The sequence below is a fragment of the Oncorhynchus kisutch genome, unplaced genomic scaffold, assembly GCF_002021735.2.
Source record: "Oncorhynchus kisutch isolate 150728-3 unplaced genomic scaffold, Okis_V2 Okis05a-Okis16b_hom, whole genome shotgun sequence".
NCBI classification, from domain to species: domain Eukaryota; kingdom Metazoa; phylum Chordata; class Actinopteri; order Salmoniformes; family Salmonidae; genus Oncorhynchus; species Oncorhynchus kisutch.
Window position 1 is genome coordinate 649,341 of NW_022261982.1, and position 20,039 is coordinate 669,379.

The following is a 20,039-nucleotide window of genomic DNA, read 5'->3' on the forward strand; positions in this document are numbered from 1 at the left end:
TAGGAGGTAGAGAAGGTTAATATGCGGTTCCTGGTTCATCCTAATAGTGAAATGTGGTCTTTCCACAGCTTCGTAGCCCAACTCCCATCTACGTGTTAGCATACATGTCTAAATGCAGACTCCTCTTTTATTTGGCCCTAAATACTTTCTTCCCCATTACAACTTCTCACAGGTTTGAGTTCCGATTTTTTTGTTCATGTTTCAAATGAGTCCAAAAGCATTGACGCGTGTGGTTGGGGTTGGCTCCCTTTGTGAGGAGCTGATTAGTATCATGGTAGTAATTGCCTATAGTTGTAGAGAGTGGTGTAACATTAGATGAGCACAGGGCTGGGTGGTTTTGACAGTCTCCCCCTCTGCCTCCTCCCCTCTGAGGCCTGGTTCCTCTTAGTAAGGAGTTAAATTGGATGGTTAATTCGGCTGTTATTTACCCTGTAATTCATTAGTTTCGCCCTGCCATTGGCAGCGGGCAGGCTGTAATTTCACGCTTGGCAATAAAAGATGTCTCATAATCTGCTTCATTTAGCAGCCAAAGAATTTAATGAAATTAACGGCGTCTCCTAATTAAGACGGTGAATATTAAAGACCTGCTATCAAGGCCCTGTAACGAGTGGCGACGCGATCCGCCTTCCGCTGGATTGGGAAAATATCATTTCCCAGGGAAAAGGTTGTCGCCGTGACGACCGCTCGGAGCTATTTTGGCCATGATGACATTTTTGTCATGCACACTAACCCCTGGAAATGAGATTTGAGGGGGTTGGTGGGTGGAGGGGGTTGTTCTTTTTAGTTTTGGAGAAATAATTAAATGAGAAGCACACCGGCATCAATCAGAGAAGCGTGGTGGCTTTTAGATTGTGTGATGGTTCTGATCCGGTTACAGTATTCTCTACTGAGCAGTAGAGTTTCTGATTGATACAGAGTTGTTCTGTCTGAACACACTGGGACTCAAGTGTCCCAATGGTGACTTTGTTGGTTTATGGTGCATTTTGTTTGTGTATGTGTGTCTGTTTCTGTATGCTAGACCTGATTCCCTCACTGATGGGAGTATCAGTCTTGGATTCGTTGTCTGTTTCTACCCATCCTGTTGAGAAAGAAGTCTCTCTCTAAAGAGCTTCTTTAACAAGACTGATTAGACAAAAGAAAAATTGTCTTTGACCCCAGGGGCTTCTTTTAACTCGTTCAGGAAAGGAAAGAACGAATGTGTTTCTTTTCCACATCCTCTCTTTTCCATCCATCCACCCTCTCTCTCTGTCAGAAACGGTAGCAGGGAGAGAGAGGCTTTATCTGCTAATGAATTGAGACTGCTGAAGTAAGGTTTGGATAATTGAGTTTCTAATTAATTACCCAGAACTCTTATCAGATAAATCAGTTGATAGGCTACATCTCAAATGGCACCCTTTTCCCTACATAGTGCTCTGCTTTTGATAATAGCCCTATGGGCCCTGGTCAAAAGTAGTGCACTATTTAGGGTTCATTTTTAGATGCAACCAGGGATAGAGGGAGCATTCTCTTCTTCGTTGGTATTTTATTTGATCTGGTTTTCACTGCTCCTCGCCCCTCTATGCTCCCCTGGGCCTGCCCTTTCCTGTCCTTGCCTCATCTACGCTGACCTTGTCATAAATGCCATGATAGAGTGTGTGTGTGTGTGTGTGTGTGGGTGGGTGTGTGTGGGTGTGTGTGGGTCAGCTGTTTGTTCACCTGCAACCGCCCGACTGTGGTGAGGTGAAAATCTGAGGCCCGCACCCGAACCTACCTGCTAATATAGGAAATGCACTGTAGGCTACAGTCCGAGACGGCAGAATGATTTTGACAGGGGGCCTGATTTAGATATGTTTCTGCTTATAATTTCTGGTAGGCTATTTGTTGGCCACCCTCTCTGTAATTAGATACAGGCAGCTTCTCCTCTGTCATACTGTATGTGGCCCTAGAAGACTACATAAACCCTTGCTCAGCAGAATGTCATAAATGTGTAGAAGGAATGCTTCAGTCTATTTGGCATCGGTAAAGTTGAACTCTGCAGGAGTTAATATTAAGGCTATGTGAGAGGTTATAGTCCTACAGGGGCGGCAGCGTAGCCTAGTGGTTAGAGCGTCGGACTAGTAACCGGAAGGTTGCGAGTTCAATCCCCCGAGCTGACAAGGTACATATCTGTTGTTCTGCCCCTGAACAGGCAGTTAACCCACTGTTCCCAGGCCGTCATTGAAAATAAGAATTTGTTCTTAACTGACTTGCCTAGTAAAATAAAGGTAAAATAAAAATAAAAAATAAAAAAATACAGTCAGTGTCCACATTTCAGTGTCCATTTAACCCATCTGAACAGTAGGCTACAGTTCCCTTGATGTGCCATAGGCCTATTTGACGTTCACGTCTTGTGACAGTCGAATTTGAATAGCGCCTCACAATCATCACACAAAACAGAACAATCTCAAAAAGCTAAATGTAGCCTATAAACTGCACAAGAAGGAAACATTTTAAGGATTTTTTAAAGGTATTGTTTCTTTATTCACCCCACCCACCTGCCCTTCATTATCACAATATTTAATGACCCTAAACCCGACTGTGGGTTATGAGTCAACCCAGCATCAGTATTGTGTCAGCAATTCTCTCGTGCCCATGTGTGGGTGTTTACCTACTTATGACAGTTTATTTAAAAAATATATTATTTAACCTTTATTTAACTAGGCAAGTCAGTTAAGAACAAATTCTTATTTACAATGACGGCCTACCAGAAGGCCTCCTGCGGGGACGGGGGCCTGGGATTAAAATAAATGAATACAATATAAATATAGGACAAAACACAACAAGAGAGACATTATTATCTGCATGGGGGCAGATTCCATCATGGGCATTGCACCGTAGTAGCAATCTCTCCCACTTCCTCATTCAGCCTGTCTGTTAATGCCTTCTCTTAGAGTCAGACAAACCAGGTCCATTCTCTCCCCTATGTCCCATTGATCAGTGTTATAGGGACATCACCATATCCTGGCCTGTATTCACACCACTGTCCTGCCCAGTGATGATTAATGACCGGTGGTGTGGTTTGGCTGGCAGAGTGGACATCTCTGGCCAGATGGCCAACGCGATAGAGGAGTGTTCGAACAGAGCATTTCACAGAGGCATCACTCAAGACAAGCCTTAGCCAGCCCTGAGCCCTCCAAGCACCTCTTGATAGCCCCCAAGACAGGAGTTGCCTGTTTGGGAATGACACCCTTAATTTAGGCTCCTGTTCTCCAGGGACACCCAAGAACAATGGGCCCCACCAGATCCCCCGGGGAGAGATGGAGCCTCTCAGGAGATGGGGCCTCCCCCCTATCACCCAACTGGGCCGGCTGTCAGTCCCGTCAAGGGTCCAAGGGAGGGTCTATTGTCTGGGGAAAAAAGGGGGATGATGGTGATTAGGGAGTTGATTAGTGTGTTTCAATAGAAAGGAAATGAACCTGGGGAAAGTTCTCTCCTTATCAGACTGTTTGTTTACAACTGAACGGCTCCACTGGCAGGTCTGCCTTGAGAGCTTGGACAATTACACCTTTGATAGTGCAGACCAATTGAGGGTGGCTATCGAAGGCAAAGAGAGGGAGGTTTTGGAATGTTGGTTGTTTTCTACATCACCATGTTGGACCTGAGTCAAATAAAATACACGCCTGTTTGTTGTAGTAACAGTTGTTGCGGTTCGAACGTGAACCGTTGAACTGTTATAATGAATGAATAATTGCGCCCTTGCTGCACGTTCTGAGGAATCTTTTCCTCACAAAAAAGGAATGAAGGACATCATCTCCTCAGCCCCCCAGGGCTGTCGACCTTTTCCTAAGCACTACCCACAATACTTCACAGTGCCTCTGTAGGAAGTGTCTCCGTAGCAACGAGGAAGACAAAGAGTATATCTGGGATGTATTTATTTCCTCCATTTATTCGTGTGCGTTGCGATCGGAAGACCTTGTGAGCTGTCAAATCCCCCGGAGGTAAAACAGAGGCAATGTGTGTGTCACTAGTGGACCGGGGAAGTTGAATAATGAAAGATATTACCAATCCGGAGGGTCGACGTGCCGTCCAATTAGCCTTCCCCCTGCAAACTGATCGCTTGTCATCTCCACGATGGATGGCTGAAATGAATATGCACCCTTCTATCACAAACAGGGCCACACACAGAAGAAATATTGGCCACCTAGTTCACTCCCCAGTCTGTGACGCTTGGCCACCGCTCTCTCGCTCTACACCCCAAATCACTTTCAGGACGATCAGCTTGTACCTTTGGAAGTTGAGATCTGAGTTGAGATGTGAAGCCATAACGGCCCTGATACGATTGTCTCTTTTTAATAGTGATTCAACAGTGTTTGTTGTGACACCAACACACTGAGAGGAGGAACTGCATCTCTCTGCAAATACACAGGATATCAAATCCATATGATATCCTGCTCAGTTCAACATGGACCTGACTGCCTCTCTATTATGCCAGGAATCATTCTGTACTGCAGAGTACAGCTGCTTATTGGCCAGGCCTCGTTGCTGTACTGTCTGTCGCTAGCTGCTCCCATTGCAGAGCCCAGAGTGTGTTTTCAGGCACCCAGTGATGAGATATGCAGTCATTCCCAGGCGAGGCCGTTGATTCCTCTGCTTCCTCCTTTGTCCAAGACGAGGGACACGACGAGGCCTTAATGAAATGTGAACAACGCCAGAGACACGGAAAGCAGGACTCTGTCTATCAAAGCGCCCGGCTGTCCATCTCTCTCTCTCGTCCATACCCCCCCCCCCTCCACCCCCCGTTGCGTGCTAGTTAGTCTTTATCCCCTCATTCTCCTCTGCTGCCCGACTCTATTAATATCTCCCTGTCTGTGGGTGTTAACACTGCGTTAATGTGTTACAGGTCCAGTGAAGTGACACGCGCAGCAGTCCGGCTGTAATTGCTAATCAGTGGACAGTTATATCCCTCTCTTGCCTAATGAATTTGGCTGAAATGCAGCGTGGGTGAGGAGCAGCCGCCCTGAAGGGCCAGTCAGCCACAGCTGATGTGTGGAGGAGAGAGAGGAGAGAAGGATGTTAACAGTCTTGGGTCGGCGCTAATGTGCCCGAAGAACACTTCACTTTCCTCCGTCCGTTCGCTCGATACTTCTTGCTCACCACTGCTGGTTATGTTTCCGTCTCTCTCCCTCCAGTGTGTATATGGTCTCTTAGTTTAAGTGGGTTTCCTATCCGCTAAGGATCTTTGTTTCTCTGGTCAGGGAGTGTCACAGAAATGTAGTGGGGAGAGATCACATGTTGCATCTTTATTGTAAACGTGATTTCAGCATGGTGACGGCATTGAGTTGCAGCCCGTGGCATTCTATACGGTCTCCCTGTCTCAAGAGATTCTAGTTCCAGAAATCAGGGATACCACACGTCAATCCCATTCACCACCTATTGACAATGTGTCTTGTATTGGAAGATGAGATGTGTTGTAAATTTAGTGATGACTACGGTAGATGCTAGAGCGGTGGTTCCCAAAACCTTTTTCCTTCATGCCCCACCAGCTGAGGTGTCTTTTGAGTCATGCCCCACCAGCTGAGGTGTCTTTTGAGTCATGTCCCACCAGCTGAGGTGTCTTTTGAGTCATGTCCCACCAGCTGAGGTGTCTTTTGAGTCATGCCCCACCAGCTGAGGTGTCTTTTGAGTCATGCCCCACCAGCTGAGGTGTCTTTTGAGTCATGTCCCACCAGCTGAGGTGTCTTGAGTCATGCCCCACCAGCTGAGGTGTCTTGAGTCATGCCCCACCAGCTGAGGTGTCTTTTGAGTCATGACCCATCAAAAGTGTTGAGTGGTGAAAACACAGACCAAATAATAAGTAGAACATATCATCTTGGCAGCGGAGAGATAATGTTGCTGTTTCAAAGCAAATCTCTTGCAATTCCACACATCCTTCCATGGAGCTGAAAGAGAATTTAGCCTTTTTAAAGCCAATTTCATGCAATTCTGTACATTTTGCCATGGAGCTGAGATACATTTGTGCAGGTTTTAAGATCATTTCCTACAATTGTCCATATTTTGACATTGCTAATGCTGTGTTGATGCTCGAACATTATAACAAAGTCCAGCTTTTATTTAGTTGATTTCTGAGATTATAAGCTATTATAAATATATAGGTAGTGTATATTATATTTTCTACTTCTATTTGGTTTTAGTCCTTTAAGTTGACACATCGTTTTCCCATCCTGAAAATGTTTTTAAAACAACAAACAACCTAGATACATTTCGTCAAGCACAGTGGTTCCCAAACTGTGGGTCGCGATCCACAGGGGTCCAGGTGGATGACAATGTTTCTGCGTTGACAAAAATATATATACAAATAAATAAATAAAATTCGCTGCGTGAACAATGTCATCCTGTCTCTCTCTGTGTTCTCTCCTATAGGACATGTATCTGTGTCCTCCTCACCCTGTCTCTCTCTGTGTTCTCTCCTATAGGACATGTATCTGTGTCCTCCTCATCCCGTCTCTCTCTGTGTTCTCTCCTATAGGGAATGTATCTGTGTCCTCCTCACCCTGTCTCTCTCTGTGTTCTCTCCTATAGGGCATGTATCTGTGTCCTCCTCACCCTGTCTCTCTCTGTGTTCTCTCCTATAGGGCATGTATCTGTGTCCTCCTCACCCTGTCTCTCTCTGTGTTCTCTCCTATAGGACATGTATCTGTGTCCTCCTCACCCTGTCTCTCTCTGTGTTCTCTCCTATAGGGCATGTATCTGTGTCCTCCTCACCCTGTCTCTCTCTGTGTTCTCTCCTATAGGGCATGTATCTGTGTCCTCCTCACCCTGTCTCTCTCTGTGTTCTCTCCTATAGGGCATGTATCTGTGTCCTCCTCACCCTGTCTCTCTCTGTGTTCTCTCCTATAGGGCATGTATCTGTGTCCTCCTCATCCTGTCTCTCTCTGTGTTCTCTCCTATAGGGCATGTATCTGTGTCCTCCTCATCCTGTCTCTCTCTGTGTTCTCTCCTATAGGGCATGTATCTGTGTCCTCCTCACCCTGTCTCTCTCTGTGTTCTCTCCTATAGGGCATGTATCTGTGTCCTCCTCACCCTGTCTCTCTCTGTGTTCTCTCCTATAGGGCATGCTTCTGAAGAGGAGTGGCAAGACCCTAAACAAGGAGTGGAAAAAGAAGTATGTGACGTTGTGTGACAATGGCCTGCTCACATATCACCCCAGCCTGCACGTGAGTACCACCTGTCACACACACTATACATGAACACACATGTATCACTCGTATTATACACAAAGGTCACTCATGCTTGCACAAACATGCATGCACACACATATCACACTCTGACGGAAGACTATACAGGCGGCGCCCGTTGATATGGTTACTCTAAGTCACGTCAGATGGTAGAATGGGGTTGAACGTTCTTTCTCCTGTTAGTTCCATTCTACCTGTCCAGCTCTGCTGCAACCAGACCAGCTAGTTGGACAACTTTCTCTCTGATTATTACTGCCGATGACACTACCAACCACCTAACAATCCTGTTGTAACCTGTACCCCTCCAGTCTCCGTGTGGAACAACAGAGGTCACTGGAGTCAGCATCACTCAGTGTCTCTAATGTCGTCTGTCTGTCACTCTGCCCTCTGCTCTGGCTTTCTATCTAATGGTCCCATGTTACAGCAGCGGGTCTATCCGCTTGTTCCCCGCGCTGCTAATCCATCAGCCACTGTGTTGGCCCATTAGCGGCAATGCTAAGCCCCTGTTTCCTCCTCCGTGTGTGTGTGTGTGTGTGTGTGTGTGTGTGTGTGTGTGTGTGTGCGCGTCAGCCACCCCATCCGCTCACTGGGCAGACGGTACGCTTGTTGCAGCGGTGGCACACACCCACACAGAGCGAGCAACAATATTAATTAGAAAGCCAACATGGTCTGTTTGCACAGGGCTGACATTGATGATGTGGAATAGCACCACTGTAATGGCCTGCTCTAATCGCCCGCCTGGCTGCTCTGTTGGCAAACACAGGACCACAACGTCCCCTCTCCTGGCCCTGATACCTCTTCATATCACCACTATCCCTCCTTTCCCTCGCTCTTTACATCGTTCCCCCGGATTGCAATCAGGCCTTATTGTTAATTAGAATGGGAATCATTTTCCTAATGCCACACTGACTGGAGTCTAGACATACATGTAGATGGATGGGTAGAGGACGCAAAGCAGAGGAGGCAAAATCAATTTGCTCTAATTTGATTTGGTTGGATTAGCGGCCCAGCTACTGCAGTGAAACAACCACAGGGGCAGAATGAGTGGAAGGTAAATGTAGGAAAACTAAATTGCTCGATAGCAACCTGAAGGAGAGCCATAAAATATGATCAAATCTATTGAAAATCTCAAAGGTGTTGAGTCCCTGGGATGAGTCCTAACTTACTATTTTCACTACAAACGCACTCGCTCGCACACTCGTGCACTCGCTTGCACACTCCCACACACACTCTCACACTCCCACACACACTCTCACGCTCTCACACTCCCACACGCACTCTCACACTCCCACACGCACTCTCACACTCACACACACACACACACACACACACACACACACACACACACACACACACTCGCACTCGCACTCGCACTCGCACTCGCACTCTCACACACGCACTCTCACACTCACACACGCACTCTCACACTCACACACGCACTCTCACACACACTCACACACGCACACACACACACACACACACACACACACACACACACACACACACACACACACACACACACACACACACACACACACACACACACACACACACACACGTACCTCCAGCACCGAGCTGAGCAGGTTTTCCTGATCATTGTGTATCTGCAGCACAGGCATTAATTACTGTGTTTGCGGAGGGTAATAGAATCAAAGGCAATCAGCAACGCTCCTAATTGCCCGACTATGTGCAAAGAAATCACATTAATACAGCTAATTAAGTGGAGGGCAATAGGATGCCATGTAATTGGCAGGAAAACTAGGAGTCGCGTCAGAGAAACTGGTCCAAGTGTCAAGGAGTCATTCAGTTGTTAGTTTGCGGTGTGACTGATGTCATCTGATCACTTCATATTTATTCACACTGTTTAGTTGTAGGGGACCTTGGGTGATTAAATGCTATTTTATGCACTTAAAAAAAATATTAGATGTTATCTTGACTGTATTCATCATCTTTCTCAAGTGTGTTGTCTTGACCGTGCCCACGCGCACACACACCAACCGTAGACACACACACACACCAACCGTAGACACACACACACACACCAACCGTAGACACACACACACACACACACCAACCGTAGACACACACACACACACACACACCAACCGTAGACACACACACACACACCAACCGTAGACACACACACACAACCGTACACACACACACACACACACACACCAACCGTAGACACACACACACCAACTCTGCTCTTCCCCCCCATGCTGTGCAAATGTGTTGTTGGGAGCCCCGGCTTCCCTTCTCTCCTCCTCCTCATCTCTTCTCACTTTCCTCTATCCTCTCCCTCTCATATCCTCTCCTTCTCTCCTCCTCTCTCCCCCTCATCTCTTCTCACTTTCCTCTATCCTCTCCCTCTCATATCCTCTCCTTCTCTCCTCCTCCTCTCTCTCCTCCTCCTCATCTCTTCTCACTTTCCTCTATCCTCTCCCTCTCATATCCTCTCCTTCTCTCCTCCTCTCTCTCCTCCTCCTCATCTCTTCTCACTTTCCTCTATCCTCTCCCTCTCATATCCTCTCCTTCTCTCCTCCTTCTCTCTCCCCTCTTTCCCTTCTCTCCTCCTTCTCTCTCCCCTCTCTCCCTTCTCTCCTCCATCTCTCTCCCCTCTCTCCTCCTTCTCTCCTCCTTCTCTCTCCCCTCTCTCCCTTCTCTTCTCCTTCTCTCTCCCTTCTCTCCTCCTTCTCTCTCCCTTCTCTCCTCATTCTCTCTCCCCTCTCTCCCTTCTCTCCTCCTTCTCTATCCCTTCTCTCCTCCTTCTCTATCCCTTCTCTCCTCCTTCTCTATTCCTTCTCTCCTCCTTCTCTCTCCCCTCTCCTCCTTCTCTCTCCCTTCTCTCCTCCTTCTCTCTCCCCTCTCTCCCTTCTCTCCTCCTTCTCTATCCCTTCTCTCCTCCTTCTCTATCCCTTCTCTCCTCCTTCTCTATCCCTTCTCTCCTTCTCTCTCCCTTCTCTCCTCATTCTCACTCCCCTCCTCTCCCTTCTCTCCTCCTTCTCTATCCCTTCTCTCCTCCTTCTCTATCCCTTCTCTCCTCCTTCTCTAGCCCTTCTCTCCTCCTTCTCTATCCCTTCTCTCCTCCTTCTCTCTCCCCTCTCCTCCTTCTCTCTCCCTTCTCTCCCTTCTCTCTCCTCCTTCTCTCTCCCTTCTCTCCCCTCTCTCCCTTCTCTCTCCTTCTCTCTCCCCTCTCTCCCTTCTCCTCTCCTTCTCTCTCCCTCTCTCTCCCTTCCTCCTCTCCTCCTTCTCTCTCCCTGCTCTCTCCCCTCTCTCCCTGCTCTCTCCCCTCTCTCCCTGCTCTCTCCCCTCTCTCCCTGCTCTCTCCCCTCTCTCCCTGCTCTCCTCTCTCCCTCTCTCCCTGCTCTCCCCTCTCTCCCTTCCTCCTCTCCTCCTTCTCTCTCCCCTGCTCTCCCTTCCTCCTCTCCTCCTTCTCTCTCCTTCTCTCTCTCCCTGCTCTCCCTTCCTCCTCTCCTCCTTCTCTCTCCTTCTCTCTCCCCTCTCTCCCTTCCTCCTCTCCTCCTTCTCTCTCCTTCTCTCTCCCATCTCTCCCTTCCTCCTCTCCTCCTTCTCTCTCCCATCTCTCCCTTCCTCCTCTCCTCCTTCTCTCTCCCCTCTCTCCCTTCCTCCTCTCCTCCTTCTCTCTCCTTCTCTCTCCCTGCTCTCTCCCCTCTCTCCCTGCTCTCTCCCCTCTCTCCCTGCTCTCTCCCCTCTCTCCCTGCTCTCTCCCCTCTCTCCCTGCTCTCTCCCCTCTCTCTCCCCCTTCTCTCTCCTTCTCTCTCCCATCTCTCCCTTCCTCCTCTCCTCCTTCTCTATCCCTTCTCTCCTCCTTCTCTATCCCTTCTCTCCTCCTTCTCTATCCCTTCTCTCCTCCTTCTCTATCCCTTCTCTCCTCCTTCTCTCTCCCCTCCTCTCCTCCTTCTCTCTCCCCTCTCTCCTCCTTCTCTCTCCTTCTCTCCTCCTCTCTCTCCCCTCTCTCCCTTCTCTTCTCATTCTCTCTCCCTTCTCTCCTCCTTCTCTCCTCATTCTCTCTCCCTTCTCTCCTCCTTCTCTATCCCTTCTCTCCTCCTTCTCTATCCCTTCTCTCCTCCTTCTCTATCCCTTCTCTCCTCCTTCTCTATCCCTTCTCTCCTCCTTCTCTATCCCTTCTCTCCTCCTTCTCTATCCCTTCTCTCCTCCTTCTCTATCCCTTCTCTCCTCCTTCTCTCTCCCTTCTCTCCTCCTTCTCTCTCCCCTCTCCTCCTTCTCTATCCCTTCTCTCCTCCTTCTCTCTCCCCTCTCTCCCTTCTCTCCTCCTTCTCTATCCCTTCTCTCCTCCTTCTCTATCCCTTCTCTCCTCCTTCTCTATCCCTTCTCTCCTCCTTCTCTATCCCTTCTCTCCTCCTTCTCTATCCCTTCTCTCCTCCTTCTCTCTCCCCTCTCCTCCTTCTCTCTCCCCTCTCTCCATTCTCTCTCCCCTCTCTCCTTCTCTCCTCCTTCTCTATCCCTTCTCTCCTCCTTCTCTATCCCTTCTCTCCTCCTTCTCTCTCCCCTCTCCTCCTTCTCTCTCCCCTCTCTCCCTTCTCTCCCCTCTCTCCCCTTCTCTCCCCTCTCTCCCTTCTCTCCCCTCTCTCCCTTCTCTCCTCCTTCTCTCTCCCCTCTCTCCCTTCCTCTCCTCCTTCTCTCTCCCTTCCTCTCCTCCTTCTCTCTCCCCTCTCTCCCTTCCTCCTCTCCTCCTTCTCTCTCCTTCTCTCTCCCTGCTCTCCCTTCCTCCTCTCCTCCTTCTCTCTCCTTCTCTCTCCCCTCTCTCCCTTCCTCCTCTCCTCCTTCTCTCTCATTCTCTCTCCCTGCTCTTTCCCCTCTCTCCCTGCTCTCTCCCCTCTCTCCCTGCTCTCTCCCCCTCTCTCCCTGCTCTCTCCCCTCTCTCCCTTCCTTCTCTCTCCCCTCTCTCCCTTCCTTCTCCCCTCTCTCCCTTCCTCCTCTCCTCCTTCTCTCTCCTTCTCTCTCCCTGCTCTCCCTTCCTCCTCTCCTCCTTCTCTCTCCCCTCTCTCCCTTCCTCCTCTCCTCCTCTCTCTCCTTCTCTCTCCCCTCTCTCCCTTCCTCCTCTCCTCCTTCTCTCTCCTTCTCTCTCCCCTCTCTCCCTGCTCTCTCCCCTCTCCCTGCTCTCTCCCCTCTCTCCCCTCTCTCCCTGCTCTCTCCCTGCTCTCTCCCTGCTCTTCCCTGCTCTCTCCCCTCTCTCCCTGCTCTCTCCCCTCTCTCCCTGCTCTCTCCCCTCTCTCCCTGCTCTCTCCCTGCTCTCTCCCTGCTCTCTCCCCTCTCTCCCTGCTCTCTCCCCTCTCTCCCTTCCTCCTTCTCTCTCCTTCTCTCTCCCCTCTCTCCCTTCTCTCTCCCCTCTATCCCTTATCTCCTCCTTCTCTCTCCCCTCTCTCCCTTCTCTCCCCTCTCTCCCTTCTCTCCTCCTTCTCTCTCCCCTCTCTCCCTTCCTCTCCTCCTTCTCTCTCCCTTCCTCTCCTCCTTCTCTTCCCCTCTCTCCCTTCCTCCTCTCCTCCTTCTCTCTCCCTGCTCTCCCTTCCTCCTCTCCTCCTTCTCTCTCCTTCTCTCTCCCCTCTCCCTTCCTCCTCCTCCTTCTCTCTCCTTCTCTCTCCCTGCTCTCTCCCCTCTCTCCCTGCTCTCTCCCCTCTCTCCCTGCTCTCTCCCCTCTCTCCCTGCTCTCTCCCCTCTCTCCCTTCCTTCTCTCTCCCCTCTCTCCCTTCCTCCTCTCCTCCTTCTCTCTCCTTCTCTCTCCCTGCTCTCCCTTCCTCCTCTCCTCCTTCTCTCTCCCCTCTCTCCCTTCCTCCTCTCCTCCTTCTCTCTCCTTCTCTCTCCCCTCTCTCCCTTCCTCCTCTCCTCCTTCTCTCTCCTTCTCTCTCCCTGCTCTCTCCCCTCTCTCCCTGCTCTCTCCCCTCTCTCCCTGCTCTCTCCCTGCTCTCTCCCTGCTCTCTCCCTGCTCTCTCCCCTCTCTCCCTGCTCTCTCCCATCTCTCCCTGCTCTCTCCCCTCTCTCCCTGCTCTCTCCCCTCTCTCCCTGCTCTCTCCCTGCTCTCTCCCCTCTCTCCCTGCTCTCTCCCCTCTCTCCCTGCTCTCTCCCCTCTCTCCCTTCCTCCTCTCCTCCTTCTCTCTCCTTCTCTCTCCCCTCTCTCCCTTCTCTCTCCCCTCTCTCCCTTCTCTCCTCTGTTTATGATGTGTGGATAAGATGGTGAAAGTTTCATGATGCACATGGAGTCTCAATTAGCTCCGTTAAGCTGTCTGTAGGCTCCGCTGGGCCGGGCTGCGCTGGGCCGAGTTGGGCCAGGCTGGGCCCTTGTAGCCCCTCCAGGGACCCCAGCTCAAGGGCTCTCTGGCGACTTGTTAAGCCGTGTTGAGAGCACTTGGCTTTGAATTGGCCTTTTGTTTGCCTCCTGCAAGAGGGAGGTGGTCCCGACAGCCTCTCAGGATGCTCCTTGCCTCTCAGCCCTCACACACACACGCATAATCACACACACACACATTATTAAAACACACACACACACACACAAAGTCTTGAACGTAATCACACACTCCTCCGCTTGGTTCAGAATGGTCTTTGATTGTGTCACAGTGGGTGTGAGAGTCTGAGAGAGATTTGTTTCTGCACATGGTCTCAGCCCTCATTCATGTTTGAGAGGGGTGACTGACCCCTACCCAGTGTGCTCCCTGTCTGAGATACACACACACACACACTTCAGGGACTGCTGCCTTAAAGAAACCATCATTTTTAATGAGGACTACTGTCTTTTATTAGTTTAATATTGATCCTGTAAACACCAACTGTCAAGCCCACTGGAATCACAAACCTGTTATGTTGTCTCCAGGGACGGATGCTGCCAAGTAGCTTAACCCCTCCCTAATGACTCCTACATTTAGTTATGTTGTTCTAGGTAGCGAGGCCTGTACATATCAGAACTATGTTACCCACAACAATGCTGCTCTGTATTCTGAACAAACCCCCTTGTCATTAGTTATAAAAACAAATCCCTATTTATCTGAACGCGTTTATCTTTAATCTATAAGTGTGTATTGCTAGCAGACTGTCTCCCTGTCTGTCTCCTGTAGGACTACATGCAGAACGTCCATGGGAAGGAGATAGATCTGTTGAGGACCACAGTGAAGGTCCCAGGGAAGAGGCCTCCCCGAGCGGTTTCTACCTGTGTCGCTGTCCCCAGCCCGAAGACAAACGGCCTGGCCAAGGACATGAGCAGTCTGCAGCTGGGACCTGGTGGCCCTGGTGAGAGACGGAGAGACACACACACACACACACACACACACATAGACACCTCGTCCCACATACACACGTCCCTTGTGGGCCTTTATGGGTCCTGCAGTATTTTGTTGTAATTTACCTTCAACAAAAATAATCAAACAATGAACCATAAACCATACTGTTGAGGGGATGAATATACACACACGCACACACACCTACCAACACACACATACCTACCAACACACACATACCTACCAACACACACATACCTACCAACACACACATACCTACCAACACACACATACCTACCAACACACACATACCTACCAACACACACATACCTACCAACACACATGTACCCACCAACACACACACACCTACCAACACACACGCACATGTACCCACCAACACACACACACCTACCAACACACATGTACCCACCAACACACACACACCTACCAACACACACGCACATGTACCCACCAACACACACACACAGACACACCCACCAACACACGCACACAGACACACCCACCAACACATGCGCACACACACCCACCAACACACGCACACAGACACACCCACCAACACGCACGCACGCACGCACACATACCTACCAACACGCACGCACACATACCAACACACACGCACACATACCTACCAACACACACGCACACATACCTACCAACACACACGCACACATACCTACCAACACACATGCACACATACCTACCAACACACAGACACACCCACCAACACGCACGCACACACACACCCACCAACACGCACACAGACACACCCACCAACACACGCACACATACACACCCACCAACATGCACGCACACAGACACACCCACCAACATGCACACAGACACACACATTCACAACGACACACCCATGCACATACACAGGCGCACGGCTCCAGGAGGACCAAACTAATAGCATGAATATTCAGTGACCCATAATACATGTACTAATTACTGTCATGAATATTAATGCAATCAGAGTCCTCTCTCCACTCAGGCAGCTCCAGACATGAGCTGTAATGAGAGAAAGAGAGGTGAAGGAGGGAGACAGAGGAGAGAGAGAGGTGAGGAAGGGAGACAGAGGAGAGAGAGAGGGATGGAGGGAGACAGAGGAGAGAGAGAGGGATGGAGGGAGACGGAGGAGAGAGAGAGGGATGGAGGGAGACGGAGGAGAGAGAGAGGAGAGGGAGGGATGGAGGGAGACGGAGGAGAGAGAGAGGGATGGAGGGAGACGGAGGAGAGAGAGAGGGATGGAGGGAGACGGAGGAGAGAGAGGGATGGAGGGAGACGGAGGAGAGAGAGAGGGATGAGGGAGACGGAGGAGAGAGAGGGATGGAGGGAGACGGAGGAGAGAGAGAGGGATGGAGGGAGACGGAGGAGAGAGAGAGAGGGATGGAGGGAGAGACAGAGAGGAGAGAGAGAGAGAGAGGGATGGAGGGAGGGAGACAGAGGAGAGAGAGGTGAGGGAGGGAGAGACAGAGGAGAGAGAGAGAGAGGAGAGAGAGAGAGAGAGACAAATGATTCACTCAGCTGTTAGGCCATGAACAGTTTGATTCCAGCAGAGGGCTGCTGGTCCAGTGTTCCTTTGTGATCACTGTGGGTGTGTGATTCCTGTACATGCGAGTGTGTGTATGTTTGCGTGTTAGTGCACATTTGCGTGTGTGTGTTTAGTATGTTTACAATCCACGGTCATGTCTCCAGTGGATACAGTGTACTGTATCAGTGTGTATTCTAGCAACAGCAGCAGCTTTAGGCTCTGGGCTAAGGTGGTGCTGTTCTCATCACACCCAGCCTTCGCTTCAACTTCACACTGAACACACACACACCCTGCACTGAGGTAATTGACTGCGGTAAATGCGCGCTCCGCTCTGTTCGGCTCCGTTTACGGTCACATTAGCCTATTATAATGCTAATGCTTTATGTGGAGCCCCCAGCACATCCAGATACATGTATTGAGCCAGGGGCCACAGTGAGGGAGGGCCCTTACTATGTCCCCTGTGGTGTGGCCTATTGCAGTAGACATAGCTGAATCCATTGTGTTGTTTGCTTTGGGGTCGAGGTTCAACTTGATTTATTAGGCGGTTCTCTTTAGTTAAAGGTGTAGCAGCAGGATTTCTTTATTCCATTTCATTTAGTTGTGTTGCCAGTCGGTCCTCATTGTAAACTAAGGGAAACTGAGCACTTTTCTTTCTAATGTAAACGTAGTTGTAACCTTGAGTTGGTTTCAGTAAATGACGGAATATTCAACAATAGATAAGTTTGACAACTGACTGATAGACGTCCCGGTTTCTCCCTCGCTCTCCTTCAGGCTCTGTCACCAGTAGTTTGTCAGCCTCTCAGATGGCCAGTGGGATCAGCTTGGTGTCCTTTAACAGTCGTGGGGACGGCATGCACCAGAGATCCTACTCAGTCTCCTCCGCCGACCAATGGAGCGAGGCCACCGTCATCGCCAACTCAGGAGTCAGCACAGGTATGAGGAAACACACACACACACACACCGTTAAGGAACCAGGTACTGGGCTGAAAAGGAATCAGGCCACCCCCAGACCCAGTCTTTTCTTTCCCCCTGTCCATGGGTCCCAGATGGGCTCTGACATGGAGCTCCGCGGTGGGGAGCCTGCCTTAGTACAGGCAGCCTGAGAGCAGAGCTCCGCAGGGGGGCCCTTCTCCTCCTCCGCTGGGCCTTTCATTCGTCTTCCATTGATCTGCCTGCCAGGCCCCTAATGCTGTCTTAACTGTTTATCAAACTAATGGTCACTCAGAGACACACATTAGCAAGAACACATTTATCCTCACATGCACTGGGGGATCTGGTGTGTGTGCGTGTATGCGTGCATGCTCTGGTCTTTGACTGATGCACACACACAGCCACACACTCTCTGCCGCACGCTGAGACTGACAGCTGTCGGATCGAGGGTGTGTCGCCGTGACGATGAGTCTGAGTGACAGGTCCCCCGTGTGTGTTGGGCCCGTTGGCCCTGCGCTGCTCTCCTGAAATAACGTTTAAAGTTGTGAAACACTCTAATCACATTGGCTCCCAGGGGCCTCAATGCACACACAGACACACACACACACACACACACAGCTGATGCCCACACTAGTACCCTTCTGTCACCTCGTTATCTCCTTTTGCCAACTGTGGGCAGCTTATGCAAGTCAGTTCAATTTCACTCAACTTTATTTGTACAGACATTTCAGTAAGGCCATTTATCAATGAACACAAACCGTTTCTTTTTAACGGCCAAATTAGAATGAGTGTGATTGACATCTGTGGATTGGGGATATGATGGAGGTTGACATCTGTGGATTGGGGATATGATGGAGGTTGACATCTGTGGATTGGGGATATGATGGAGGTTGACATCTGTGGATTTTAGGCTGGGTTTCTGTACAGCACTTTGAGATATCAGCTGATGTACGAAGGGCTATATAAATACATTTGATTTGATTTGATCTGTGGATTGGGGATATGATGGAGGTTGACATCTGTGGATTGGGGATATGATGGAGGTTGACATCTGTGGATTGGGGATATGATGGAGGTTGACATCTGTGGATTGGGGATATGATGGAGGTTGACATCTGTGGATTGGGGATATGATGGAGGTTGACATCTGTGGATTGGGGATATGATGGAGGTTGACATCTGTGGATTGGGGATATGATGGAGGTTGACATCTGTGGATTGGGGATATGATGGAGGTTGACATCTGTGGATTGGGGATATGATGGAGGTTGACATCTGTGGATTGGGGATATGATGGAGGTTGACATCTGTGGATTGGGGATATGATGGAGGTTGACATCTGTGGATTGGGGATATGATGGAGGTTGACATCTGTGGATTGGGGATATGATGGAGGTTTATCTGTGGATTGGGGATATGATGGAGGTTGACATCTGTGGATGGGGATATGATGGAGGTTGACATCTGTCAGTTTAACAAAGCTTCTGTTTAATCCAGCTAATTAACACCACATTAAAATCTGTGTATTTTTACAATTCCCATTCTATCACAGTATTCATTTATGCAGATCTAAAATAAAATGGGTGTACATTGTGTGTCTGTGTATAACTGTGTGTGTATTGTGTGTCTGTGTATAACTGTGTGTGTATTGTGTGTCTTTGTATAACTGTGTGTGTATTGTGTGTCTGTGTTTAACTGTGTGTGTATTGTGTGTCTGTGTATAACTGTGTGTGTATTGTGTATCTGTGTATAACTGTGTGTGTATTGTGTGTCTGTGTATAACTGTGTGTGTATTGTGTGTCTGTGTATAACTGTGTGTGTATTGTGTGTCTGTGTATAACTGTGTGTGTATTGTGTGTCTGTGTTTAACTGTGTGTGTATTGTGTGTCTGTGTATAACTGTGTGTGTATTGTGTGTCTGTGTATAACTGTGTGTGTATTGTGTGTCTGTGTTTAACTGTGTGTGTATTGTGTGTCTGTGTTTAACTGTGTGTATTGTGTGTCTGTGTATAACTGTGTGTGTATTGTGTGTCTGTGTATAACTGTGTGTGTATTGTGTGTCTGTGTTTAACTGTGTGTGTATTGTGTGTCTGTGTATAACTGTGTGTATTGTGTGTCTGTGTATAACTGTGTGTGTATTGTGTGTCTGTGTATAACTGTGTGTGTATTGTGTGTCTGTGTATAACTGTGTGTGTATTGTGTGTCTGTGTATAACTGTGTGTGTATTGTGTGTCTGTGTATAACTGTGTGTGTATTGTGTGTCTGTGTATAACTGTGTGTGTATTGTGTGTCTGTGTTTAACTGTGTTAGTGGATGTTGGGGTCCTGGAGGCGTTGAGAGCTCTGTTCTGAGCTTGTCTGAAAGCATCACGGCCCCTCAGCCTCTCTTCATATAAATAACCTTTACCCAGCCCCTTAACGAGCCTCACCCAACCCCTTAACGAGCCTTAACGAGGTGCCCCTCCTCTCTCTCCACTGTGTCGTGACTGGGATGAGTTGTGATAGCTGGATGACTAGTTGACCAGTGGCTCCAGGGCCTGAGAAGTCATCACCTTCTGCCCCCAGAGCCCAGCCCAATGAGAGCTCTCAGGGAGAAGATAAGGAGGACGTCTTTGTAATTAGTTGTTCTGTAGTGGCCGTGGGCTTCTAAAGGGCTTGCTGCTATTTGCCCTCCTCTGTGGCCGTGGGCTTCTGAAGGACTCTCCTCTGTGGAGGGGCCGTTGTGTCTGAACAATAGTCTGCTGCTTTGAGACTGTCTTCATACGAACCCTTTATCTAAACCCCACACCTTTTACACCAGGCCTTGTGTAAGTTACCTTCCTGTTTTTAATCAGATCACATTATATTCTCTCTGCTCCTATCTACTCATGTATAATATTCATTTGCTGATGTGATGATTCACAGGAAGACAAGTCCCTCCAATCTAGACCTTTCATTTCTCCTATTGGTGGAGGGACCTAGTGCTCCACAGACAGTAATGACTCCTATTGGTGGAGTGACCTAGTGCGCCACAGACAGTAATGACTCCTATTGGTGGAGAGACCTAGTGCGCCACAGACAGTAATGACTCCTATTGGTGGAGGGACCTAGTGCGCCACAGACAGTAATGACTCCTA

At 49.3% G+C, this 20,039-nt stretch overlaps 1 protein-coding gene across 6 annotated transcripts in view; it reads left to right on the forward strand.

Moving 5' to 3' along the window:
• Window positions 1–20,039, forward strand: part of agap1 (ArfGAP with GTPase domain, ankyrin repeat and PH domain 1) — a 193,011-nt gene that overhangs the window by 101,277 nt on the left and 71,695 nt on the right. For all 6 annotated transcript variants that reach the window (XM_031813531.1, XM_031813525.1, XM_031813527.1 and 3 more), the window contains 3 exons: window positions 7,068–7,172; window positions 14,285–14,456; window positions 16,767–16,928. In XM_031813531.1, the coding sequence (XP_031669391.1) occupies window positions 7,068–7,172; window positions 14,285–14,456; window positions 16,767–16,928 (439 nt within the window). The remainder of the gene's footprint in view (window positions 1–7,067; window positions 7,173–14,284; window positions 14,457–16,766; window positions 16,929–20,039) is intronic.